This window comes from Dendrobates tinctorius, unplaced genomic scaffold (genome assembly GCF_039654945.1).
Source record: "Dendrobates tinctorius isolate UK_male_01 unplaced genomic scaffold, ASM3965494v1 ptg000196l, whole genome shotgun sequence".
Taxonomy (NCBI): Eukaryota; Metazoa; Chordata; class Amphibia; order Anura; family Dendrobatidae; genus Dendrobates; species Dendrobates tinctorius.
Window position 1 is genome coordinate 12,631,129 of NW_027361863.1, and position 23,803 is coordinate 12,654,931.

At 43.9% G+C, this 23,803-nt stretch overlaps 1 protein-coding gene across 5 annotated transcripts in view; it reads left to right on the forward strand.

Annotated features, from left to right (window-relative positions):
- Positions 1-23,803, forward strand: part of KCNIP2 (potassium voltage-gated channel interacting protein 2) — a 603,893-nt gene that overhangs the window by 447,579 nt on the left and 132,511 nt on the right. Inside the window, exon 1 of one of the 5 annotated variants that reach the window (XM_073552893.1) lies at positions 18,617-18,785. The exons of 3 other annotated variants lie outside the window; for them this stretch is intronic. In XM_073552893.1, the coding sequence (XP_073408994.1) occupies positions 18,740-18,785 (46 nt within the window). In that variant the 5' untranslated portion in view covers positions 18,617-18,739. Of the gene's footprint in view, positions 1-18,616; positions 18,786-23,803 lie in introns of those variants that run through there. One more of the 5 variants, XM_073552894.1, reaches the window with a different exon arrangement.

The following is a 23,803-nucleotide window of genomic DNA, read 5'->3' on the forward strand; positions in this document are numbered from 1 at the left end:
TGCCCCTATGTACAAGAATATAACTACTATAATACTGCCCCTATGTACAAGAATATAAGTACTATAATACTGCCCCTATGTACAAGAATATAACTACTATACTACTGCTCCTATGTACAAGAATATAAGTACTATAATACTGCCCCTATGTACAAGAATATAACTACTATTATACTGCCCCTATGTACAAGAACATTACTACTATAATACTGCCCCTATGTACAAGAATATAACTACTATAATACTGCCCCTATGTACAAGAATATAACTACTATAATACTGCCCCTATGTACAAGAATATAACTACTATAATACTGCTCCTATGTACAAGAATATAACTACTATTATACTGCCCCTATGTACAAGAACATAACTACTATAATACTGCTCCTATGTACAAGAACATAACTACTATAATACTGCCCCTATGTACAAGAATATAACTACTATAATACTGCCCCTATGTACAAGACTATAACTACTATAATACTGCCCCTATGTACAAGACTATAACTACTATAATACTGCCCCTATGTACAAGAATATAACTACTATAATACTGCTCCTATGTACAAGAATATAACTACTATAATACTGCCCCTATGTACAAGAATATAACTATTATAATACTGCCCATAAATACCAGCATACAGTACAGTGACTATATTTGGAATTGCCAAGAACATTTTGAAGAATGGATCTCAGGGCTGAATATTTATGTTGTGATTCTCCCATCGGACAGTCGCTTACTTCAGAATTGCTGCCAAATGCATCTGTCGGTAATAAAACCCTCACAGTGTGATCTGAGCCTTGTGGATTTTCTGCTGCTCAGGCATCTTTCGGTGAGCTTCCATCCCTGCTCGCTCCTGGCCAGTTCACTATCTGTTCTCCAAGCCCATGTGGCTTTTAGTCAATACATAATTGATGGGCGCAGCCTGACCCAGATCTGCTTACTGCTTGGTCTGAGGGGACGGGGGACGAAACATTAGTTAGCCCAGTGACCCTCTGGTGGAGTCCGACGTGGGGGATGTAAACCGCATCAAAGACCAGTGAAAAATTAACAAAATAAGGCAAAGCCATTGTTTTATTTCCTGGGGCTAAGTTTACATGAATCACCTCATAGAGCAATGGCTTTTGGCTAATTCATAGCCCAATCGACCCTCCGTCATCTATCATACCTGCAGCATTATCCTCCAGTGCGGACCTGTCCCATGGACTCACCTGGATTGTTCCATAATTGGCTATTCACTTGCCGACTTTGTCAAGAAAAACAAGTCCGTGGTGGCGCTATTGATGGCGGTGCGCGTTTATGTGATGTCTCCCGGAGGATAAACCTCTTACCTGCAGAGACTGAGATAAATGTGAGCTGTCTTTTAGTGTAGCTGGGGGCGAGCGGCGGCATTCTTATATCATCGGATGTGTCCAGGAGAAGAGACGAACGCCGGGATGTGCAATTAACCTCATCGAAACCAGCGCTCCCTTCATCACCAACAGGGGCCTTATCTAAAAAGTGCACCGCCCCACCACCCACTTGTCCAATTTCATTTTCTTCTTCATTTTAATACAACCATATTGTCATGTAGTGTCAAAATAAATCTGCCATATACTACCGCAATAATACCGCTATTAAGTAATACTCCCATAGAGAGAATACTGCCATATAGTTTTCATGTAATACCACTATTCAGTTCCTACCACCTTACAGTGCTATATAATACTATCATAATGTGCTAAATACAACCGTCATGTGCTAAATAGTACCACCATATAGTTCAAAATACCACTAATCTATAGTGCTAAATACTACCATATAGTGCTAAATAATATTACTCTACAGGGATAAATATTACCACCATACACTATTAAATAATAGCAGCATACGGTGCTTAACAATACTGACATAATGTAGCAAATAATACCATCGGACGTATAGTGCCTAGTTATACTTTTGTACAGTTGTAAATAATACCACCACACAGTGCAAAATAATACCACCACACAGTGCAAAATAATACCTCCACACAGTGCTAAGTAGTGCCATTGAACAGTGCTAAATATAATTGCTGCACAGTGTTAAATAGTGTTACTGTATAATGATAAATAATACCACCATACATTGCTAACTAAAACCATCGTACGGTACTAAATATTATTTTTGTTAAATAATATTACTGTGGAGCGATAAATTACACTATGATATAGTGCTGTGATACTGAATATACAGTAACTAATACTGTGCAGATTTAATTTGCTCCTCCTTGGAAACAGCAGCAAAATGAAGCACAGATTTTATATTCGCTGTTCCTCGGGGGAGGAGCTTTCTCCACTGCTCAACGTCGCCCCCTGCTATCATATCTCACTTTTTTTTTTCCAGTCGGATTATTTCCCTTACTGTTGGGCTGTTAAGCAGTTTGGAGTTTTCCAGAAAAACAAATAAATGGTAAATCACCGCTGGTCTGACCCACAGGACAACTGCCAGGCAAGTGAGTGCAGCCGAGCTTCCCTACCAGTGTCATAAAAACACACCAATGGACTTGGTAAAACATTCTGAGGTCGGTCACTGACCGATCAGTCATTATAAGAGGAGGAATAGCTAAGGGTGGTTTCACATTAGCATTTCAGGGTGCAGCAATGGCCTGCACATGGCCGCCGCTAAGCCCCGCCCCCTGCGGCGCATCCTCCGTTAGTTCTGCCTACGGGCGCATGACGCTGCATGCGTCCTGTGTCCCCTATCTTTATCACTGGGGACGCAGGCCGTGCGCAGTATGCGTTTGGCGGCGCATGCGTCCTTTTGACGGTGCGCCGAGCGCAACCAAATTGCAACAGGTTGCGTTTGGCGCTGGTCGGCGCACCGTCAAAAGGACGCATGCACCGCCAAACGCATACTGCGCACGACCTGCGTCCCCAGTGATAAAGATAGGGGACGCAGGACGCATGCAGCGTCATCCGCCTGTAGGCGGAGTTATGGGAGGAGGCGTGGCAGGGGGCGGGGCTTAGCGGCGGCCGTGCGCAGGCCATCGCTGCGCCCTGAAACGCTAATGTGAAACCACCCTTAAAGAGACAAAAAGGCCGTCATATGGACCAAAGAGTATAGTAGACATCAAAAAATCTTTATTAACAAAAATCAGGGTAAGGCATATAAAGGGTAAAATGTGCAAATCCAAACTGCACCCTTAACCCCTTTACCCCCAAGGGTGGTCTGCACGTTCATGACCGGGCCAATTTTTACAATTCTGACCACTGTCCCTTTATGAGGTAATAACTCAGGAACGCTTCCATGGATCCTGGTGATTTCTCGTGACATATTGTACTTCATGATAGGGGTAAAATTTAATTCATATAACTTAAGTTTATTTGTGAAAAAAATGGAAATTTGGCAAAAATTTCGCAATTTTCCAAATTTTACTGTTCATGCCCTTAAATCACAGAGATACGGCACACAAAATACTTAATAAGTAACATTTCCCACATGTCTATTTTACATCAGCACAAAAAAAAAATTTTTGTTAGGAAGTTATAAGGGTTAAAAGTTGACCAGCAATTTCTCATTTTTACAACACCATTTTATTTTAGGGACCACATCACATTTGAAGTCACTTTGAGGGGTCTATATGATAGAAAATGATCAAACGTGACACCATTCTAAAAACTGCACCCCTGACAGTACTCAAAACCACATTCAAGAAGTTTATTAACCCTTCAGGTGCTTCACAGGAATTTTTGTAATGTTTAAAAAAAATGAACATTTAACTTTTTTCACAAAAAAATTACGTCAGGTCCAATTTTTTTATTTTTTCAAGGAGAAATTTGATCCTAAAAGTTATTGTGCAATTTGTCACGAGTACGCTGATACCCCATATGTGGGGGTAAACCACTGTTTGGGGGCATGGCAGAGCTCGGAAGGAAAGGAGCGCCGTTTGACTTTTTCAACGCAAAATTGGCTGGAATTGACATCAAACGCCATGTCGCCTTTGGAGATCCCCTGATGTGCCTAAACAGTGGAAACCCCCCACAAATGAACCCATTTTGGAAACTAGACGCTCTAAGGAACTTATCTAGATGGGGGTTCAAAGTTGTCACCACACAAGTGCTTCACAGAAGTTTATAACCTAGAGCCATAAAAATAAAAAATCATATTTGTTTTCCACAAAAATGATCTTTTCGCCTCCAATTTTTAATTTTCCTCAGGGTAACAGAAGAAATTGGACCACAAGAGTTATTGTGCAATTTGTCCTGAGTAGGCTGATATCCCATATGTGGGGGTAAATCACTGTTTGGGCGCATGGCAGAGCTTGGAAGGGAAGGAGAACTGTTTAACTTTTTCAATGCAGAATTGACTGGAATTGAGATCAGATGCCATGTCGTGTTTGGAGAGCCCCTGATGTGCCTAAACAGTGAAAACCACCCTATTCTAACTCAAAGCCTAGCCCCATCACACCCCTAACCCTAATCCCAATCCTAACCATAACCCTAACCCCAACCCTAACCCTAGCCCTAACCCTAATGAGAAAATGGAAAAAAATGCATTTTTTTAAAAAATGTTTTCCCTATCTAAGGGGGTGATAAAGGGAGGTTTGATTTATTATTTATAGCGGGTTTTATGTTTGGCAGCTGTCACACGCTAAAAGACATTTTTTATTGCAAAAAGTAGTTTTTGTATCACCACATTTTGAGAGCTGTAATTTTTCCATATTTTGACCCTCAGAGTCATGTGAGGTCTTATTTTTTTGCGGGACGAGCTGACGTTTTTATTGGTACCTTTTTCGGGCACGTGACATTTTTTGATCGCTTTTTATTCTGATTTTTGGGAGGCAGAATGAACAAAAACTGGCAATTCATGAATTTCTTTTGAAGGGGGCGTTTATACCTTTCCGTGTGTGGTAAAATTGATAAAGCGGTTTTATTCTTACTATGACAGTGATACTTCATTTATAGGTTTAGGTTTTGGTGTTTTTATACAATAAAAACTATTTTATATAAAAAATAATTATTTTTGCATCGCTTTATTCTGCGAGCTTTAACTTTTTTATTTTTTCGCTGATGACGCTGTGTGGCAGCTCCTTTTTTTTGTGGGACAAGATGACGTTTTCAGCGGTACCATGTTTATTTATATCCGTCTTTTTGTTCGGTGGTATGATGATAAAGCATTGTTTTTTTGCCTTTTTTTAAGGGGCTAATTAGTGGGACAGTTTTATAGGGCGGGTCGTTACGGATGCGGTGATACCAAATATGTGTACTTTTATTGTTTTTTTTACATAAAGAAATGTATTTATTGGGGAATAATTTTTTTCCTTTAGGAATTTTTTAATATATTTTTACACTTTTTTTTTCACTTTTTTTACTTTGTCCCAGGGTGGGACATCACTATATAGGGGCGCCCCCTGAGGAAGGAGTTCCTCTCCAAAATGCGCGTCGGGGTGGGCCGGTATACCACCTGTGAACCTGCAAATCTACTGCCGCACTTTGCACAGGTACTTATCTTTCTATATACTGTATAATGTGACTATTTAGGTAAGTGTTCTACTGTGGCAACATCTGCAATTTGGATCAGTTGTTTCTGCAGTATTTTAGGGATATTATGCAGGATAATTCGATAATCTTACTGTGATATATTGCTAATTTGTCCCATAAACATGGTGGTTTTTACTGGCTTTGTTAAGGGTGCCATTTGGATTTACACATTTTACCCTTTATATGCCTTTTGTTAATAAAGATTTTTTGATATTTACTATACTCTTTGGTCCATGTGACGGCCTTTTTGTCTCTTTTATCTATTTACTGTTCTACAGTTGGTCTAGATTTTCTGTCCTTATTGATACTATGGGTGACAATTTACTATATTGATTTATTTGTCACCAATTTAGTATAAGATGTATGACATCATTTTTTGTTATTATAAGAGGAAGGTGGATGGAATGTGTTAATATAATAAAATACCCAATAATTGCTTGATGTATTCCATCCCACCCCTTCGCACCTCAGTGCTGCTGCTCCGGTGGTCCTCACTCCTATTTGCACATCCACATGACTGCTGCTGCTGCCAATCATTGGCTTCAGTTTACATGGTGGTATCACTGCTGAGATGAGTGATTGGCTGCAGTGGTCATGTGGATGTTTGTGATATCAACACTGCAGTGAATTCAAGACCGGCAGGGACTAACGGAGCATCAGTGCTGGAGCTACGGGGAAATATAGGCTACTTATTGTCAGGTTTATTTTTGCACATGCGTCCTGTGTCAAGGACTTCTCAGGGTGCGGATCCCTCCTGAGTGGTCAAGCGGTGTGTGTGGGGGGTGGGCGTGTGGCCATCAGGTTCCGCTCTCCCCTACACAACCTTTGAGAGAGTAGCCAGTCTAAATTTGCCTCCTGGTTTCGCTTAGATGCAAAATTTGGATTTTCTGTGAGCTTCGGCAAAAGGGAACCATTAGTCCCTATCCCTCGCTAGCTCAGAGTGATAGACAGCGTCGGACTGGAGCACCTTGGGCCCACCAGAGAAAATCATTCTTGGGGCCCACTATGTAGCTAAATAGAAATAAGTACCAATTGTGTGGTAAAACACTCTAATATCAGGGTATAATATAAGGTAGTACACGTCTTAATTATGTAGCAGGGGTTGGGGTAGAATCATAGAGGGGTAGCCCCCTCATAGAATATAATGTAGCCTCTCTCATAGAATATAATGTAGCCTCCCTCATAAAATATAATGCAGCCCCCCCTCATATAGTATAATGCAGCCCCCCCTCATATAGTATAATGCAGCATCCCCACAGAGTGTACTGTAGCCCCCTCATAAGGCATAATACTGCCCCTCTCATATAGCATAATATAGCCCCCCAGAATATAATGTAATCCCCTGAGAGAATAATGCAGCCCCTCCATAGAGTATACTGTAGCCCCCTCATATAGTATGATGTAGCCCCCCAGAATATAATGTAGTCCCCTGAGAATAAAGCAGTCCCCCATAGAATATAATGTAGCCCCCTCATAAAGTATAATGCAGCCCCTCTCCACCCCATCATTGTCCTCATCACCACCTCCATCATTGCCTTCTCCCCCACCACCCCTATCATTCTCCCCCACCACCCCATCACTGCCCATTCTACCACCTCAATCATTGCCTCCTCCCCCACCACATCATTGTCCATTTCATCACCTCCATCATTGCCTCCCCCACCGCCATCATTGCCCATCACCTCCATTATTGCCTCCCCCACCATCATTGCCCATCACCTTCATCATTGCCTCCCCCACCATCATTGCCTCCCCCACCACCATTGCCCATCACCTCCATTATTGCCTCCCCCCACCACCCCTCTCTCTCACACACACAAAGCACCGCATCACATACACACACGCAGGCACACAGCACAGCTCACCTCCCCGCAGCCGCAAGCACATCCCGGCGTCCTGCTTTCTGCCCAGAAGCTTTCTGTCTGAGACAGCGCGCTGGATGATGACGTCATCCAGCCGGGCAGGAAGCAAGCTGCCAGGATGTGCTGCGGGGAGGTGAGCTGTGTGTGTGGTGCGGTGGTGGGGCTTTACATGTGGGCAGTGTTAGGCCTGTTTCAAACTTCAGTTTTTTGACGTCAGTCAAAATCTGCCGTTTTGCAAAAAAAAAACGGATACGCCTTTTTTTGGCGAATCCATTTTTTTCCCATTGACTTGCATTAGCGGCGGATTTTGACAGATGGTCATCCGTTGCATCCGTTTTTGATGGATCTGTCATAATTTTGGCGTCCGCTGTCTTGAGTGGACGGACAATGAAACGTTTTGTGTGTGCGTTAAAACAGCGGATAGCAATGCCGCCGCTATCCGCCATGTGTTATAATGGATCCGTTGCCAACCGTTAATTGATGGAATCCGCCAACGGATCCGCCTTTTTATACTGAGCATGCCCGGAAGAATTTCCTTTCATTATTTTCATTATACCCCAAATCCCGATCTGGCAGCAAAAAAATCTCTCTCTCTCTCTCACTCTCTCTCCCCTTTTCCAGAGTCGTGTTACTTTAAATTTCGTGCACTTATCGACTAAAGTGGATCCGTACAAAAACGGATCCGGTGGCATCCGTTTGTGACAAAACGGAAACGGATCCGTTTTTTCACACTCTGACGGATTTTTAACTGACGCCAGAAAACTGAAGTGTGAAACAGGCCTTAGCTGCAGCCTGCGGCTAGCGCTGCCCGCTATTAAAGAGAAATGGTATTCACGCCTCTCCACGCCCAGGATCCTGTCTCCTGCTGTTGCTACGCTGGCACAGGGCGGGCCCCCTTGACTCAGGGGCCCCATAGCCACTGGCTGGAGGCCCCTCGATCACTGGGGGCCCTTGGAGCAGTGGGGAGCCTAGGCAGCTGCTGGCAAGTATGCCAGCAGGTGTCAGTGCCTGGGCCCACCGGAAAATCCTCCAGTTCTCCGGTGGGCCAGTCCAAGCCTGGTGATAGAGAATTATTTTGGGGGGTCCTCCTCCTTTCGGAGTGGGTTGTGATAGACTGCATCCTTGTGCATTGTTTTTTTTTTATGTGGCACAGTCACATTTTTCAGAGCACCTGGGTGGAGAGAACACGATCTCAAGCTTCAATAAAAATAGAAAAATTGATTACTTAATTATTAGTATTATTTTTAAACATGTCCTGCTTTTAGCCCATTTTTTAAAATTCAAGAGTCAACCCCTTTAATGAACTGTCCCATGGGGATAGACCCTTGTATCGCCAGCCCTGTACAGGTCCTGAGTGTTATGACCACCCATGTACTGAAGAAGGAACCGCAGATCACATCAGTCTTCACCAGGCAAGAAGTTAAGTGCGTCTTTAATCGGTAATTGCTTTCAGATGAGGCTGCCTTCGCTCTCGTTAGCCTCCCCATCAGACGCTTACACAGCGTAATCACCGCAAGTCACTTTCGCTGATTGTCAGAGCGTTGGCCAGGAAATCTGAAGGTCGTCTGCATTCTGGTTCTGTGGATGTTTCTCAATAAAAAACGGTTAATAAGCAACATGGCCGCTCTCTCATCCCCCACAAGTAACTGTTGGGCAGGTGTACATTTGGACAATAGATTATTCCTTTAGACCCAGGCTGAGCGTCCATGTAGAAAGGGGGAATAAACCTGCAGCCTCCAGAGGCGGCTTCTTTCCCTTGAGAATTAAAGCATTGGGCATTTTGAGATGCAACAACTTTCACGCTTATCCATTTGGTGTCCCCAGTTTACCAATAAAGTCTCCTCTTGTGCTGCACCTGTAATGGTTTCTACTTAGGATCATCCTCAAAGTTACTTTTTGCCCTCACAGTTTAATAAAGTCTTTCTGGAACTCAACTTCCATTTGTATTTTTCAAACTTTTACTTTTCTTACGAGGCAAAAAGGTCTTGTTGATCTCATGCAGACATGGAAATAATGGCACATGTAGTGGTAAAGTGGGATTGAGGCTATGTGCCCACGTAGCGTTTTAAACCGGACACTCAAAACCGGACTCCTTCCCAGAAAACGCGCGTTTCTTTCCACGCGATTTTACCGCGATTATGTTCTCGTTTTTTGCCGTGATTTTCGCGTGCGAAATTCAAGCACTTTCCAAGCGATTTGAAGCATCGCTTGGAAAGTGATTGACAGGTTGCTCACACTCGCGCTTGACAAGTGTGAGCAGCTTTTTACTATTGAGGCTGCCTATGCGGCATCAATAGTAAAAGATAGAATGTTAAAAATGATAAAAAAAATTAAAAAATCGGGGTATATTTACCTTCCGACGTCCAGCGCAGCCTCAGCGACGCTCCCGTTCCCAGCGATGCCTTGCGAGACCTGTGATGACATTGGTCTCGCGTTGCTATAGCGATCTCACGAGACCGCTAGAGTAACGCGAGACTACGTCATCACAGGTCCTTGTTGCAAGGCATTACTGAGAACGCTGAGGCCCGGGAAGGCTGCGCGTGACGCCGGAAGGTAAATATACCCCGATTTTTTTATTTTTTATTCTTTTTTTTTTACAGGGGTATGGTACCCAGGGCCTGGAGGACAGTCTCCTCTCCTCCACACCGTGGGTACCAACCGCACATGAGACGCTTAACTTCGCGCATGGTGGGCATAGCCACATGCGGGAAGTAAGCGATTCTCATGCATTCCTATGGGTGCGGAATCGCGGCAATTCTTTTCGATTCCGCAAAAAGAATGAGCATGCTGCGTTTTTTTCCACGATGCGATTCTGCCGTGGAAAAAAGCGCAGCATTAGCACAGCATGTGCGGAATGCTATAGGAATGCATGGGGGGCGTTCTGTATGAGTTTTTTAAGCGTTTTCGCGCCAAAAATCGTGGCAAAAACGCTTAAAAATCGCATCGTGGGCACACAGCCTAAATCTGGGGATGAAGTAAATATCTGCATAGATTATTACTAATTGGGCTATCATATCATCTACACTCACTGGCCACTTTATTAGGTACACCTGTCCAACTGTGTGTTAAGACTTAATTTCTAATCAGCCAATCACATGGCGGCAACTCAGTGCATTTAGGCATGTAGACATGGTCAAGACAATCTCCTGCAGTTCAAACCGAGCATCAGTATGGGGAAGAAAGGTGATTTGAGTGCCTTTGAACGTGGCATGATTGTTGGTGCCAGAAGGGCTGGTCTGAGAATTTCAGAAACTGCTGATCTACTGGGATTTTCACGCACAACCATCTCTAGGGTTTACAGAGAATGGTCCGAAAAAGAAAAAAAATCCAGTGAGCGGCAGTTCTGTGGCCGGAAATGCCTTGTTGATGCCAGAGGTCAGAGGAGAATGGGCATACTGGTTCGAGCTGATAGAAAGGCAACAGTGACTCAAATTGCCACCCGTTACAACCAAGGTAGGCAGAAGAGCATCTCTGAACGCACAGTGCGTCAAACTTTGAGGCAGATGGGCTACAGCAGCAGAAGACCACACTGGGTACCACTCCTCTCAGCTAAGAACAGGCATCTGATGGCTACTTTCAGCAGGATAATGCGCCATGTCATAAAGCTCGAATCATCTCAGATTGGTTTCTTGAACATGACAATGAGTTCACTGTACTCAAATGGCCTCCTCAGTCACCAGATCTCAATCCAATAGAGCATCTTTGGGATGTGGTGGAACGGGAGATTCGCATCAGGGATGTGCAGCCGACAAATCTGCGCCAACTGTGTGATGCCATCATGTCAATATGGTCCAAAATCTCTGAGGAATGCTTCCAGCACCTTGTTGAATCTCTGCCACGAAGAATTGAGGCAGTTCTGAAGGCAAAAGGGGGTCCAACCCATTACTAGCATGGTGTACCTAATAAAGTGGCCAGTGAGTGTATGCTGCCATCAGGTACCAACTGATGGTTCTTTGGACCTTAGATAAGGGTCAGTGATGTCATTCACATCATTGGCATTTATTGCCATCATGTACTAACTGATGAGTCTTTAGATCTTGGATAAGGGTCAGTGATGTCATTCAACATCCTCGATATTGCCATAAGGTACTGACTGATGGGTCTTTGGACCTTGGATAAGGGTTGGTGATGTCATCCACATCATCAGTATTTATTGCCATCAGGTACCAACTGATGAGGCTTTAGACCTTGTATAAGGGTCAGTGATATCATTCAACATCATCGATATTTATTGTCATAAGGTACCAACTGATGGGTCTTTGGACCTTGGATAAGGGTCAGTGATATCATTCAACATCATCGATATTTATTGCCATCAGGTACCAACTGATGAGCCTTTAGACCTTTTCTAAGGGTCAATGATATCATTCAACATCATCGATATTTATTGCCATCAGGTGCCGACTGATGGGTCTTTGGACCTTGGAGAAGGGTTGGTGATGTCATCCAAAACCATAGTATTTGTTGTGACTGGTTTAGTTCTTCTTTGTACGGGTGTAAAACAGGAATTCAATGTTGGGTGACATAACTAGTGTCAGGTAATAGGAGTGTGATGTCACGTATGATTGGATACACCGCCTCCAGCAGGGCGAATTTCTATACTTGTTTTTGGTGGCCACCCATATATGCTTGTTCACACACAGGTCCGGACATGAACGTTTATTGCCACACATTCATTTGTCACAATACGGTCAACTCTTTCTGAAACTGGCAACAGAGGCGCCCCCCTGTGTCACCACACTCACACCCCCACAATTCACCAAGGGAAACACCACCCTCCAACCCCTCCCACTACGAGGTCTGCACCTCTCAGGGTTGGCTAATGGGAGGGTTGAGCCTTGCCCCTACTCTCCTGCAGCATCTCAGCTGCTATCACTGGAGAGGAAGGGGACGTTTGTAGAGAGACGGCAGAGACAGTAGCCCCTAGGCAGCAGCCCTCACACGACTGCTCCCAGCTGACTACTTCCCTAGTCCGCCAATCTAACACCGGGTTGTGTTTTTTAGACCAAGGGGGGCGCACAACGATAGGTGCTGGATTTCCCTCCAAGATGTAGTATGACTGGGACTCATCATGATGTCCACTATGCAGCACAATGTCTTCTACGACTTGGTTTAACCCCCCTGACTCAGTGGGACAGAGTCAATGGCTTGGACGCTTATGGGTTTGTCCGGTGTCTCACACCTCAGACCATGAGTCTGAACAAACTGAGCATCCAGCAGACTGACTTCTGCTCCACTATTCACAAGCACCGGTATGCTCTCAGGTACCTCGCCAACCATCACCTCTGCTGACATAGTACCTTCTGAGGGCGAGAAGGAAATATACACTCCGAGGTCATCTTCCTCCACACGACCAGGTGGACACGGCTTCTCTGATAGTACAGAAGTTTTGACGTGAGCGCCAAGCACTAAATCATTAGTCTGCTCACTACAGGGACGTACCCCTTCACCTTGGGGAACACCAGGCAGCACCATGGGGACACCATCTCCTCCCACCTGCCTGGGTACATCCACCTGTATAAGCAAGTCCTGCTCCCCAGCAGGGACTCCAAGGCGCATCTTTGCCAAAGCTACAAATGGACCCTCTAGTGGAGCCAGAGGGTAGGCCCCAGACCCATAATTCCACTGCAGGTGCTGCTTAAACACATCATTCAGCTCCTCACTCATCTCAGTGAGGACCAGCAGCAACTGCTCTCCGGTCTGAACTTGGCCCATGGCTCACCAGAGAAAATGGTTAAGGTTGGTGATAATGTAATGTCACGTGTGGCTGGATACACCGCCTCCAGCAGGGCGAATTTCTATAACACCTGTGAACCTGGATACACCGCCTCCAGCAAGGCGAATTTAAACAGAGTTAAGGGAAACACCGAAGAAACCGATAGAATGGAGGGCCCTGCAATAGGGAACGGGGACGTGGAGACCTCCTGCACTCCCCTGAGTCAGTGTCTCTACACTCCTGACAATCCCTAGGCAGGTTCCGCACCTGACAACAAGCTGGATACCTCAAATCCCTAGCTCGCCCTGCACCTATCCCTTTCTAGTGAATTGGACGGTGCAGACACTAATCCCACCACTGCACTAATACACACACAAGGAAAGTAACAAACAGGGAAAAACGCCACTTCGCTTTGCTCTGTTGCTATTGCTCCCAGCAACAGAGAACAACACCAAAGTTCAGCTTCACCCCTGAAGCTCGACACCTGAATTCAGCTTCCGCCTTAAGCTATTACACCAGAGCTCCCCTGAGCTGCAAGGAACTCCTCTCTGTAGTTCCTTCCTTCACCAGACTTGGTTTGAAATGAGCAATATCACCAACAGTGAGTGAGACGACCTGCTACTCCTTTATAGGTAGCAGCCAGGGAATCACACCTGCTTCATTATCATGTGCAATAACACTAGCGGCCACCGGGGGCAACTAAACCAAAGTAACCAGAGTGCAATGACCCTAACGGCCACCGGGGGCAATTCTAACTTTTAGCAAACAGCTTAAAGGAAATAAAAGGTTACTTGTGCAAAATCTGTCATAATCCAACCTGGATCATGACAAGGAGGTCTTGTAGGACGCCCAAGTTACTAGTTGATTGCCCAAACTTTCCATCCTCCTCTGCTGGTAGCAGAGTAGAGGACCGGTAAACAATGTGTAAAGTTGTGAAACCTTTGTAATTGATTAAGTCAGGGGAATATACATTTTGGAAGAACCTTTTTGATGAGCGGCTGAACTGTTTCTTCATTTTGGCCACAAATAGACAGTTATAATTGGTGAGAAATCCCTTTATCTAATGGGCAGCATGAGTTTGCCAAAAAAAAAAGTGAATTTATAAGACTACATGGATTACAAATTTTTTCAAAAGTTTTAAAAATGTGACATCATCTGAATATCGACTCATTCACTTCAATGCGCTGACCATTTTTCTGCTGCTCCTTAGAACCAGTCTGTGCTCAGTGCCATCAATCACACATTTATGACAAAGTGATTTCCAATAGCGAAGAAATGAAATCAAACTCTGAATATAACCTTACGCTCCCCTTTAGATGCCCTTTCTCCTCACTTATTTGCTTTGGGTAAGTCGATTATCATTGGAGATCAGCTTTCGAGGGAAACAGCGCAGTCAGCTTCTATGAATTCTAGTGATGGGAACTAGAAACCTTGTATCCTGTAAGACAGAAGATAAATGTATGACACAGAATCATGTATTGATGGAGCTTTAGTATCTTTATGCAATGGTTATACCAACACAAGGACATATATTGGTACACGATACAATTTATGGACAAAAGTAGGCTTTTATTTTATTATTTAACGGCCTTCGGCTCAGTCTCAAGGCATGGCGACTTCATGGATTAACGATCTGTAGGAAGATCGATCTTGTAGCTACAGGCCTAGATAGGTCCACCAGGGTCTTCTCCATCGATATCTCGATTGTACCAAGCCATCAGGTTGCTGGTCTTCCTCTTCACCTTGTTCCTTCTATTCGTCCAACCATGATGTCCTTCTCCAGTGATTCCTTTCTTCGTATAATGTGCCCAAAGTAGTCAAGACGTAGTTTGTTGATAGACACCCTTAATTTACCATTAATGCCAGATTTGCCATGAACTGGTAGATTACAGAAATCTCTGAGAAACCATGAAATATTGAAGAACATGGGGCATTAAGAGTCTCCATAGTGGACTTCATCAAGAGGTGTGAATCACCGCTCACTATCACTCAGCAGTTCAGATGGTACTACCTACCGTAGAATGTGGAGGAGGCGCAAAAGGTATTTTAGACAACAGTCAGGGAAGATACTTATACAGTGGGGAAAATAAGTATTTGATACTCTGACAATTTTGCAAGTTTTCCCACCTACAAAGAATGGAGAGGTCGGTAATTTCTATCGTAGGTACACTTCACCTGTGAGAGACAGAATCTAAAAATGAAAATCCGAAAATCACATTGTATGATTTTTACATAATTAATTTGTATTTTATTGCATGAATTAAGTATTTGATACAATAGAAAAACAGAACTTAATATTTGGTACCGAAACCTTTGTTTGCAATTACAGAGGTCAGACGTTTCCTGTAGTTGTTGACCAGGTTCGCACACACTGCTGCAGGGATTTTGGCCCCCTCCTCCATACAGATGGACAACATTGGGCTTCACCTCCCTCTAAAGATTTTCTATTGGGTTCAGGTCTGGAGACTGGCTAGGACACTCCAGGACCCTGAAATGCTTCTTATGGACCCACTCCTTAGTTACTCTGGCTGTGTGTTTCAGGTCATTGTCATGCTGTAAGACCTGGCCACGACCCATGTTCAATGCTCTTACTGAGGGAAGGAGTTTGTTGTCCACAATCTCCAGATACATGACCCCATTCATTCTCCCTTCAATACGGTGCGGTCATCCTGTCCCCTTTGTAGAAAAGCACCCCCAAAGTATGATGTGTCCCCCACCATGCTTCACGGTTGGTACAGTGTTCTTGGGGTTGTACTCATCCTTCTTCATTCACCAAACACAGTGAGTGGAGTTGATACCAAAATATTCTATTTTGGTCTCATCTGACCACATGATCTTCTCCCATGCCTCCTCTGGATCATCCAAATGGTCATTGGTGACCTTCAAATGAGCCTGGACATGTTCTGGTGTGAGCAAGGGGACCTTATCTGCCCTGCAGGATTTTTAATCTATGGCGGTGTAGTGTGCTACTACTAATGGTAATGTTTTGATTGTGGTCCCTGCTCTCTTCAGGTCATTGACCAGGTCCTCCCATGTAGTTCTGGGCTGATTCCTGACCTTTCTCAGAATCATCCTTACCCCATGAGGAGAGATCTTGCATGACCGAAGAAGAGTGTCAGACTTCTTGCATTTCTTCTATTTTCTTGCATATTGTCCTGTAGCCCATCCCAGCCTTGTGCAAGTCTTCAGTTTTGTCCCTGGCATCATTAGACAGCTCTTTGGTCTTGGCCATGGTGGAGAAGTTGCAGTGTGATTAATTGAGAGTGTGGACAGGTGTCTTTTAAACAGGTAACAAGTTCAAACAGGTGCAATTAATACAGGTAATGAGTGCAGAGTAGGAGGCTTCTTACAGAAAAACTAAGAGGTCTGAGAGAGCCAGAATTATTAATGCAATTTACGTATGTAAAAATCAGGCAATGTGATTTTCTATTTTTTATTTTTAGATTCTGTCTCTCACAGGTGAAGTGTACCTACAATAAAAATTACAGACCTCTCTATTCTTTGTACATGGAAAAGCTGGTGCAATCGGCGGTGTATCAAACACTTATTTTCCCCACTGTATATTAAATTATGTCCCTGCAAAAACTCAGGGTCCATAAGGACATGAGTGAGTCCACTAAGCCCAGACCTCAACTCTATCTAACACCTTATATATGAATGGGACCTCACAAATATAGCACAAATTCACACACATTCTAACATTTTTTTAGAAAGCATTTCCCAGAAGAGTGAAGACTGGTCTATCTGCAAAAGTGGGGACCAACTCCATATTAATGGCGTCCAACAAGCTGATATAGGTGATGGTCAGCGTCCACATATGTTTGGCCATATAATGTATCTCTCCAAATTTGCAGTCATCTAAATGTTTGTATCCAGCTCATTCTATGAAAACAGAGGAGCCAAAATGGTCTCATGCTCTGATTGGTTGATAAAGTCATGGCCAAATACTCAGAGTGCTACCTCCTGACAAGTAATGTTGTGCACTTGATAAAGGGGCAGCAAACACAAGGGGCCCCCCTTTGTGGGTGGGAGCTCTAGGCATTTGCCTTGTTTGCCTGCCCCTAACGCCGGCCCTGCCACCTTTCCTTATCACATTGTATGGGGAAAGTTCCTTACATATCATGATGTAATGTCGTAGTCTTTACTCCTTACAGTCTGTTGAGCAGGGGTCCTCCCTTTCTGCAGTCAATTTTAGATTTGATATTGGGAACCAGCTTTATCAGCATATCCATTCATTGCCAATTGAGCTTACAATCTAGTTTCCCTGCATGCAGAAGCGTTCTTCCTTGCCTTTCCTCATGGCTTGAGATATACAAGTATATGCAGAAAAGATACAAATCAATCAGAGCTCCTGCTCATTGTTCCGATGGCTTTCTGTGCTCTTACCGTCCCTTCTCTAAGTGTCAGAGATAACAGGATGGATGGTGTTGTACACCGACCTCTACAGTCTGGCGAAGGGAGAAAGCATCTACAGTCTCAGGGAGTGCAGAGAAAACAGACTACTGGATAAGCAGGAAAGCAGATGGAGAGGAAATAATGCAGTATAGAAACTGTGCTAATAAAGGAGATAAAAAAACAGCAGTACTCTAGTTACAGACAGACCACACATCCAGCCTGTATTACTGTGAGGAACACGCAATGGTCACATTCAGCCTGTATTGCTGTGAGGAACACGCAATGGTCACATTCAGCCTGTATTACTGTGAGGAACACTCAACGGTCACATCCAGCCTGTATTACTGTGAGGAACATTCAATGGTCACATCCACCCTGTATTACTGTGAGGAACACGAAATGGTCACATTCAGCCTGTATTACTGTGAGGAACACGCAATGGTCACATCCAGCCTGTATTACTGTGAGGGACATGCAGAGGTCACATTCAGCCTGTATTACTGTGAGGAACACGCAATGGTCACATCCAGCCTGTATTACTTTGAGGAACACGCAATGGTCACATTCAGCCTGTATTACTGTGAGGGACACGCAGAGGTCACATTCAGCCTGTATTACTGGTAGAGACACTCCCAAAAGTTAAATATTTGCAACTGGGATCATGTTGTGAATGTAAACTTTTGTTAACTAAATTTCATTAAATAAAGGTAACTACTAACATAAGAAAAATATTTTTTTGCAATTTGTATGTGTTTAAAATTTTCAGAGAGTGGAGAATAAGACAAAAAGAAGACTGAACCAAGTGCAAGTAAATGTGAATTGGGAAGCAATGATGTGATGCCCCCTAGATAATATGCCTTATTTATATTGCTGTATGCAATAAGTGCCCACAAGACTTTGGTTTGTGTATTTAGATCTATGAATTCTGGGGGTGTTCCTCCTCTTTAATTAAAGGGATGAATGGATAGACCATTCTTCTTCCTCTGGATCATTGCTCTAGACCATGTTACACCTAAGCAAATTGTTTTCTACTGATTCAATAAAATCCTGGTTCCATAGAGGAAACATAGAGGAAAGAGATGTGAAAATCCATAGGACTGTTACACCTCCTCCAGGAATGTCAGAGGTCAATGCTAAAACAGGCGCTGGAAACCTGATCCTCATTGATATGTTATTGATTGGAGGAGCGGGGCTGAGTATCGGGAAGAGAGGTCTACAGCTCACATAACCTTATGCAGTGGGATCCATTGACCCAATGCATGCTGAAAAGCATAATCCTGGCTTGTGTTGGGGAGGTAAATGTGTGTATGCCTGTATATTACTGTATGGAATAGCATAGACTGCGCCATGCCGTGCAAAGATCGAATAAACATTCGAGCAACGGGTCCAAATTGCTGGGTGGTCTAAGGCATCGAAGGGGTTATTGTTAATATTGCTGGTGTTTTATGGCAGTGAAGAGTTCATGTCAGAATCCTTGGTGATCTAGGGATATGAAGGGATTAATTTCAGGATCCGCGGTGTTGTACTGCAGTGAAGAGGTTAATTTATCAATCTTTTTGTGATCTAAGACAATGAAAAAATTATTGTCAGGATCATTGGTGGTCTATGGAAGTGAATGGTTAATTTCAGGATCCTTGGCGGTCTGTGGAAGTGAATGGTTAATGTCAAGATCCCTGGTGGTCTGTGGAAGTGAATGGTTAATTTCAGGATCCCTGGCGGTCTGTGGAAGTGAATGGTTAATTTCAGGATCCCTGGCAGTCTGTGGAAGTGAATGGGTAATTTCAGGATCCCTGGCAGTCTGTGGAAGTGAATGGGTAATTTCAGGATCCCTGGCAGTCTGTGGAAGTGAATGGGTAATTTCAGGATCCCTGGCAGTCTGTGGAAGTGAATGGGTAATTTCAGGATCCCTGGTAGTCTGTGGAAGTGAATGGGTAATTTCAGGATCCCTGGTGATTTATGGAAGTGAATGGTTAATTTCCGGATCCCTGGTGATTTATGGAAGTATGATGCCTGATGTTCTAGAGAAGACAAGGGTTAGGCCGGGGTCACACTAACCGAAGCAAAATACGGTCAGTATTTTACATGCGTAGTACGAATGAATGGCCCCTAAACAGTGCTCCGTATGTCATCCGTAATCAAGGTGTGGTCGCGTATTTTGCGCATGTCAGCATCCGTATGTGATCCGTATGGCGAGATTTTCTCGCCGCCTTGCAAAATGGACATAGAATGGAGCCCTATGACAGGGTTTCTAACAGAAACCAAAGACTAGATATAGACACATAGAATACATATATATATATATACACACATGTCATTGTGACAAACATATATATATATTTATATGTCACAGAGTTCTTCGTAGCAGAATAGCCGCTAATTAAATTGCCGGCTTCTATCAAATCATTCCCCAACCCGACATGAAATGACACATGGTTTACATTCAGTAAAGCATTTCATTTCATGTTTTGTTATATGTCCCTGACTAATAATTAGATGAGGGTTTGTGTGCAAAATTTGGGAGTTGTAGTTGTTATTTTAAGGGGTTAATTCGTTTTTAAAAAATGCGTGGCCTTCCTATTGCCCTGTAGCGGTGGCGAATGGGTTAATCTAACAAAGGGTTAATGTCACCTTACAATCGAATGGTGACATTAACCCTTTGTTAGATTAACCCACTCGCCACCAATATATGGCAATGGGAAGCCCACGCATTTTTTAAAAACGAATTAACCCCTTAATACAACTACAACTCCCAAATTTTGCACATAAACCCTCATCTAATTATTAGTCAGGGACATATAAAAATACATGAAATGAAATGCTTTACTGAATGTAAACCATGTGTCATTTCATGTCGGGTTGGGGAATGATTTGATAGAAGCCGGCAATTTAATTAGCAGCTATTCTGCTATGAAGAACTCTGTGAAATATAAATATATATATATATGTTTGTCACAATCACATGTGTATATATATATATATATGTATTCTATGTGTCTATATCTATTCTTTGGTTTCTTTATTAAACCTGTCAGTGTGAGTTTACTGTATCGCGCACTGAATTGCCGGCTTTGCTAAAAGACACCTGGTGCGTATTTCTCGCAGGTCACACGTGTGGTCCGTGTGTAATGCGTATTTTTTGCGCACCCATAGACTTGCATTGGCGTACTACGGGCGTAGTACACTGACAGTCCCAGCATGCTGCGATTGGCACGGACCGTAGAATACGGAGGAGAAATATACGGCTGGTGTGAGGGACCCCATAGAGAATCATTGGTCCGTGTGTAATGCGTGCTTTTAACGCCTCTCACTCGTCCGTATTCATCGCCAGTGTGACTCCGGCCTAAATGTCAGAATTCCTGGTGATCAAACAAGTGATTGGGTTATTTTCAGGATTCCTGGGGTTGGGAAAGAGTTAATGTCAGAATTCCTACTGGAATAAGGCAGTGAAGGGGTTCATTTTGGGATCCTTTTTGAAGGGAAGGAAAGGGGTTAATACTTTATTTCATTCCTGGGGCTCAGTGGGCGACTACAAAGAGCTTCTCTCCTTTGAGAACCTGACACATTCATGATTTTAAGGGTCTGTTTCCAAAAACAGCGCCACACCTAGGTTGTGTCTGGTATTGCATTCCAGCCCCAGTAAAGTAATTAGGGCTGAGTTGCATTTCTACTTATAACCTCTGGGTTGGCGTGGACGTTGTTTTTGGAAGAAAGCAGCCCTGCTTATTTAATCCTGGACGGTCCCTTTTAAATGAAAGCTGTGTAATGCTTTATTTGTCCTGCGGGGGCGCTGCTGTGGAATTGAACACTTGCTGCCAGGTTTCCCCACAGAATTGCAGTAGATTGCTGGTCTGTGCAGCAGGACGACGCTGCCCTAAAAACAGGGACTGTCCGAACCCAACCGCAGCACGTTGTAGGGGTATGGCAGGGGGGCGTTTGGGGGGTCAAAATAATTTAATTAGATCATATTTACCTGATATGTAGATTCTAGCGTAATATTGTAAGACAAGTCTGGGATCGTAAACTTTGACATTGGAGAATAAATAATACCGCCATCAAGTCAGTGTCACTATATACCGCAATACAAGGTAAAATCAGGCACGGATCCGCTCTGATCAATACACGGATAATGGTTGGGGGAGGGGTTGTCAGAATTATAGGAATGTGCGCTTATAGGACGTAGCTGCAGGGAGTAGTAGTGCAAGTGATGCTTGACGTGTAAGGATTGCAATGGAACCATAATGCGATGCCGGCATGTCGGATGTAGCAGAGCCGAGGTTGTTGTGCGGCACAGTTGGTTGCAGTTTGGACCTTCCTGGGTGAATCCTGCCACATTCGCCGTCTTTGCAGCGGGTTGAATATTTATAAGTGAAGCAGAATTATCTAGAAGTAATAAAATGCCTGAAATTTTCCCGCTGGGAGTGGGCGGCGGCTTCTGAATGGGGAAGAGCCAAACTTTCAGCTGGATTATAATGGGGCATGTCATCAGATTACTGTGAATAATAGATTCCACGGTGCTGGTAATTATAACACTCAGCCACTTTACAGGCTCATTAGTATCGGAGTGCATTTTAATTGTTATATGGAAATTATATGGTGGAATGTCAATCAAGCATCTCTTAAAGGGCCAGCATCCTATTAACTCAACTCTGCCGTTGAAATTACCGGTAGTCTCCAACTGTTGCATTCCCTGGGGCTCACAAGGCATGATCAGAGTTGAAGTTTTGCAACATCTTGCAAAGCCATAGATTGGAGAACACTAAGTTGAACAAATGAAATTCAGCTGTCCATGGCAGGATGAGGTGTTAAAGGGAATCTGTCACCGGAAGTTGCAGGCCTATGTAAATGGCTTGGGTCCAGTCCGATGGGCGGTGTTTCTTCTTTTTTCTCCACCCCATCCATGGCCCCCGTCCGCGCTCTTCTCTGGTATTCTTCTCCATCGTTCGCGCATGCGCAAAGCAATCTTGCTTCACGCGTGCGCAGTATGCTTTGCCCAACTGCAGGCAAAGCCGAAAATCATTACTGCGCATACGCCGGTACACTATGTCCTGGAAGTATTTCGCTGTGTTCCTGGACATAGTGTACCAGCGCATACGCAGTAATGATTTTCGGCTTTGCCCGCTGTTGCGCAAAGCATACTGCGCGTGGGTGAAGCAAGATTGCTTTGCGCATGCGCGAACGATGGAGAAGAATACCGGAGAAGAGCGCAGATGGGGGCCATGGATAGGGTGGAGAAAAGAGAAGAAACACCGCCCATCGGACCGGACCCAGGCCATTTACATAGGCCTGCAACTTCTGGTGACAGATTCCCTTTAAAGGGTCACTGTTAGTTGATTTCCATTAAGGCATTTGCTAAATTACTTCTAGAAGCTAAATGTGCAATGTCCCTTTAAGACTGGAGTTGGGGGAGGGGACTTGTACAGTAATCACTGAGTGTAACACTGTATCTACAAACAAAATGAACACAAATCTTTACTGTGTGTTCAAAACTATCGGTTTATGCCAAAATATAGCAAAGCTGAACTTGCCATTTGGCACAACTGGTTGCGTTGTGCTTTTACATAGGACTGCAGGTAGAAATAATGTGTGATTTAGTCTACTTTTAGGAAAAGGGAACTCAGAGAGAAAAAATCAGCGCAAAGCAATGAGTTAAAAGGGTTTGTCCAAGATTAGAAAAACACGACTTCCTGCTTCCAGCCAAAACCAGCGCCACCCCTGTCTGCAGGTTGTGTGTGGTACTGCAGCTCAGCTCCATTAAAGTGAATGGTGCAGGGCTATAACCCGTGGATGGGTGGTGCTGGTTTTGGACGAAAACGGACATTTTTTTCCAGTGCTAGACAATCCCTTTAATAATTAACTCTGTGGTTTATGTTGTTTGGGGAAAGGGAAGGAGATGGAGGAAAAACACCGGGAGAAATGTCCCTGTCAGCCTTGTAGTCCCATGACTCATGCCAGGCAAAGCAATTGACAACTAAATGGTTTTTGCAGAAAATATTTCTTTTTTTAAACATTTCCCCCGAGACATGATGAGGGAAATCCAAATGTTATGGACCATTAAAAAAACTTCCAGTCCATTACATCTCATTCAAATCACGGCAGAGATAAATGCCCAATTACTTCATAACAACCTTTACCTCCCCCGTAGACGGTGCAGCGCGCTCAGATCTGTAGGAGGGCGATGCCATCAGGAGCACAGCACTCCATAGTCACACATGTAGAAAATAGAGCACATGCATCTGCAGGTCAGCTCACCTGGGGCATAATGTTCTCAACAAGCTAAGGCCATGAGGCAACCAGACCTGGGTGATTCCTCTGTGTGTGG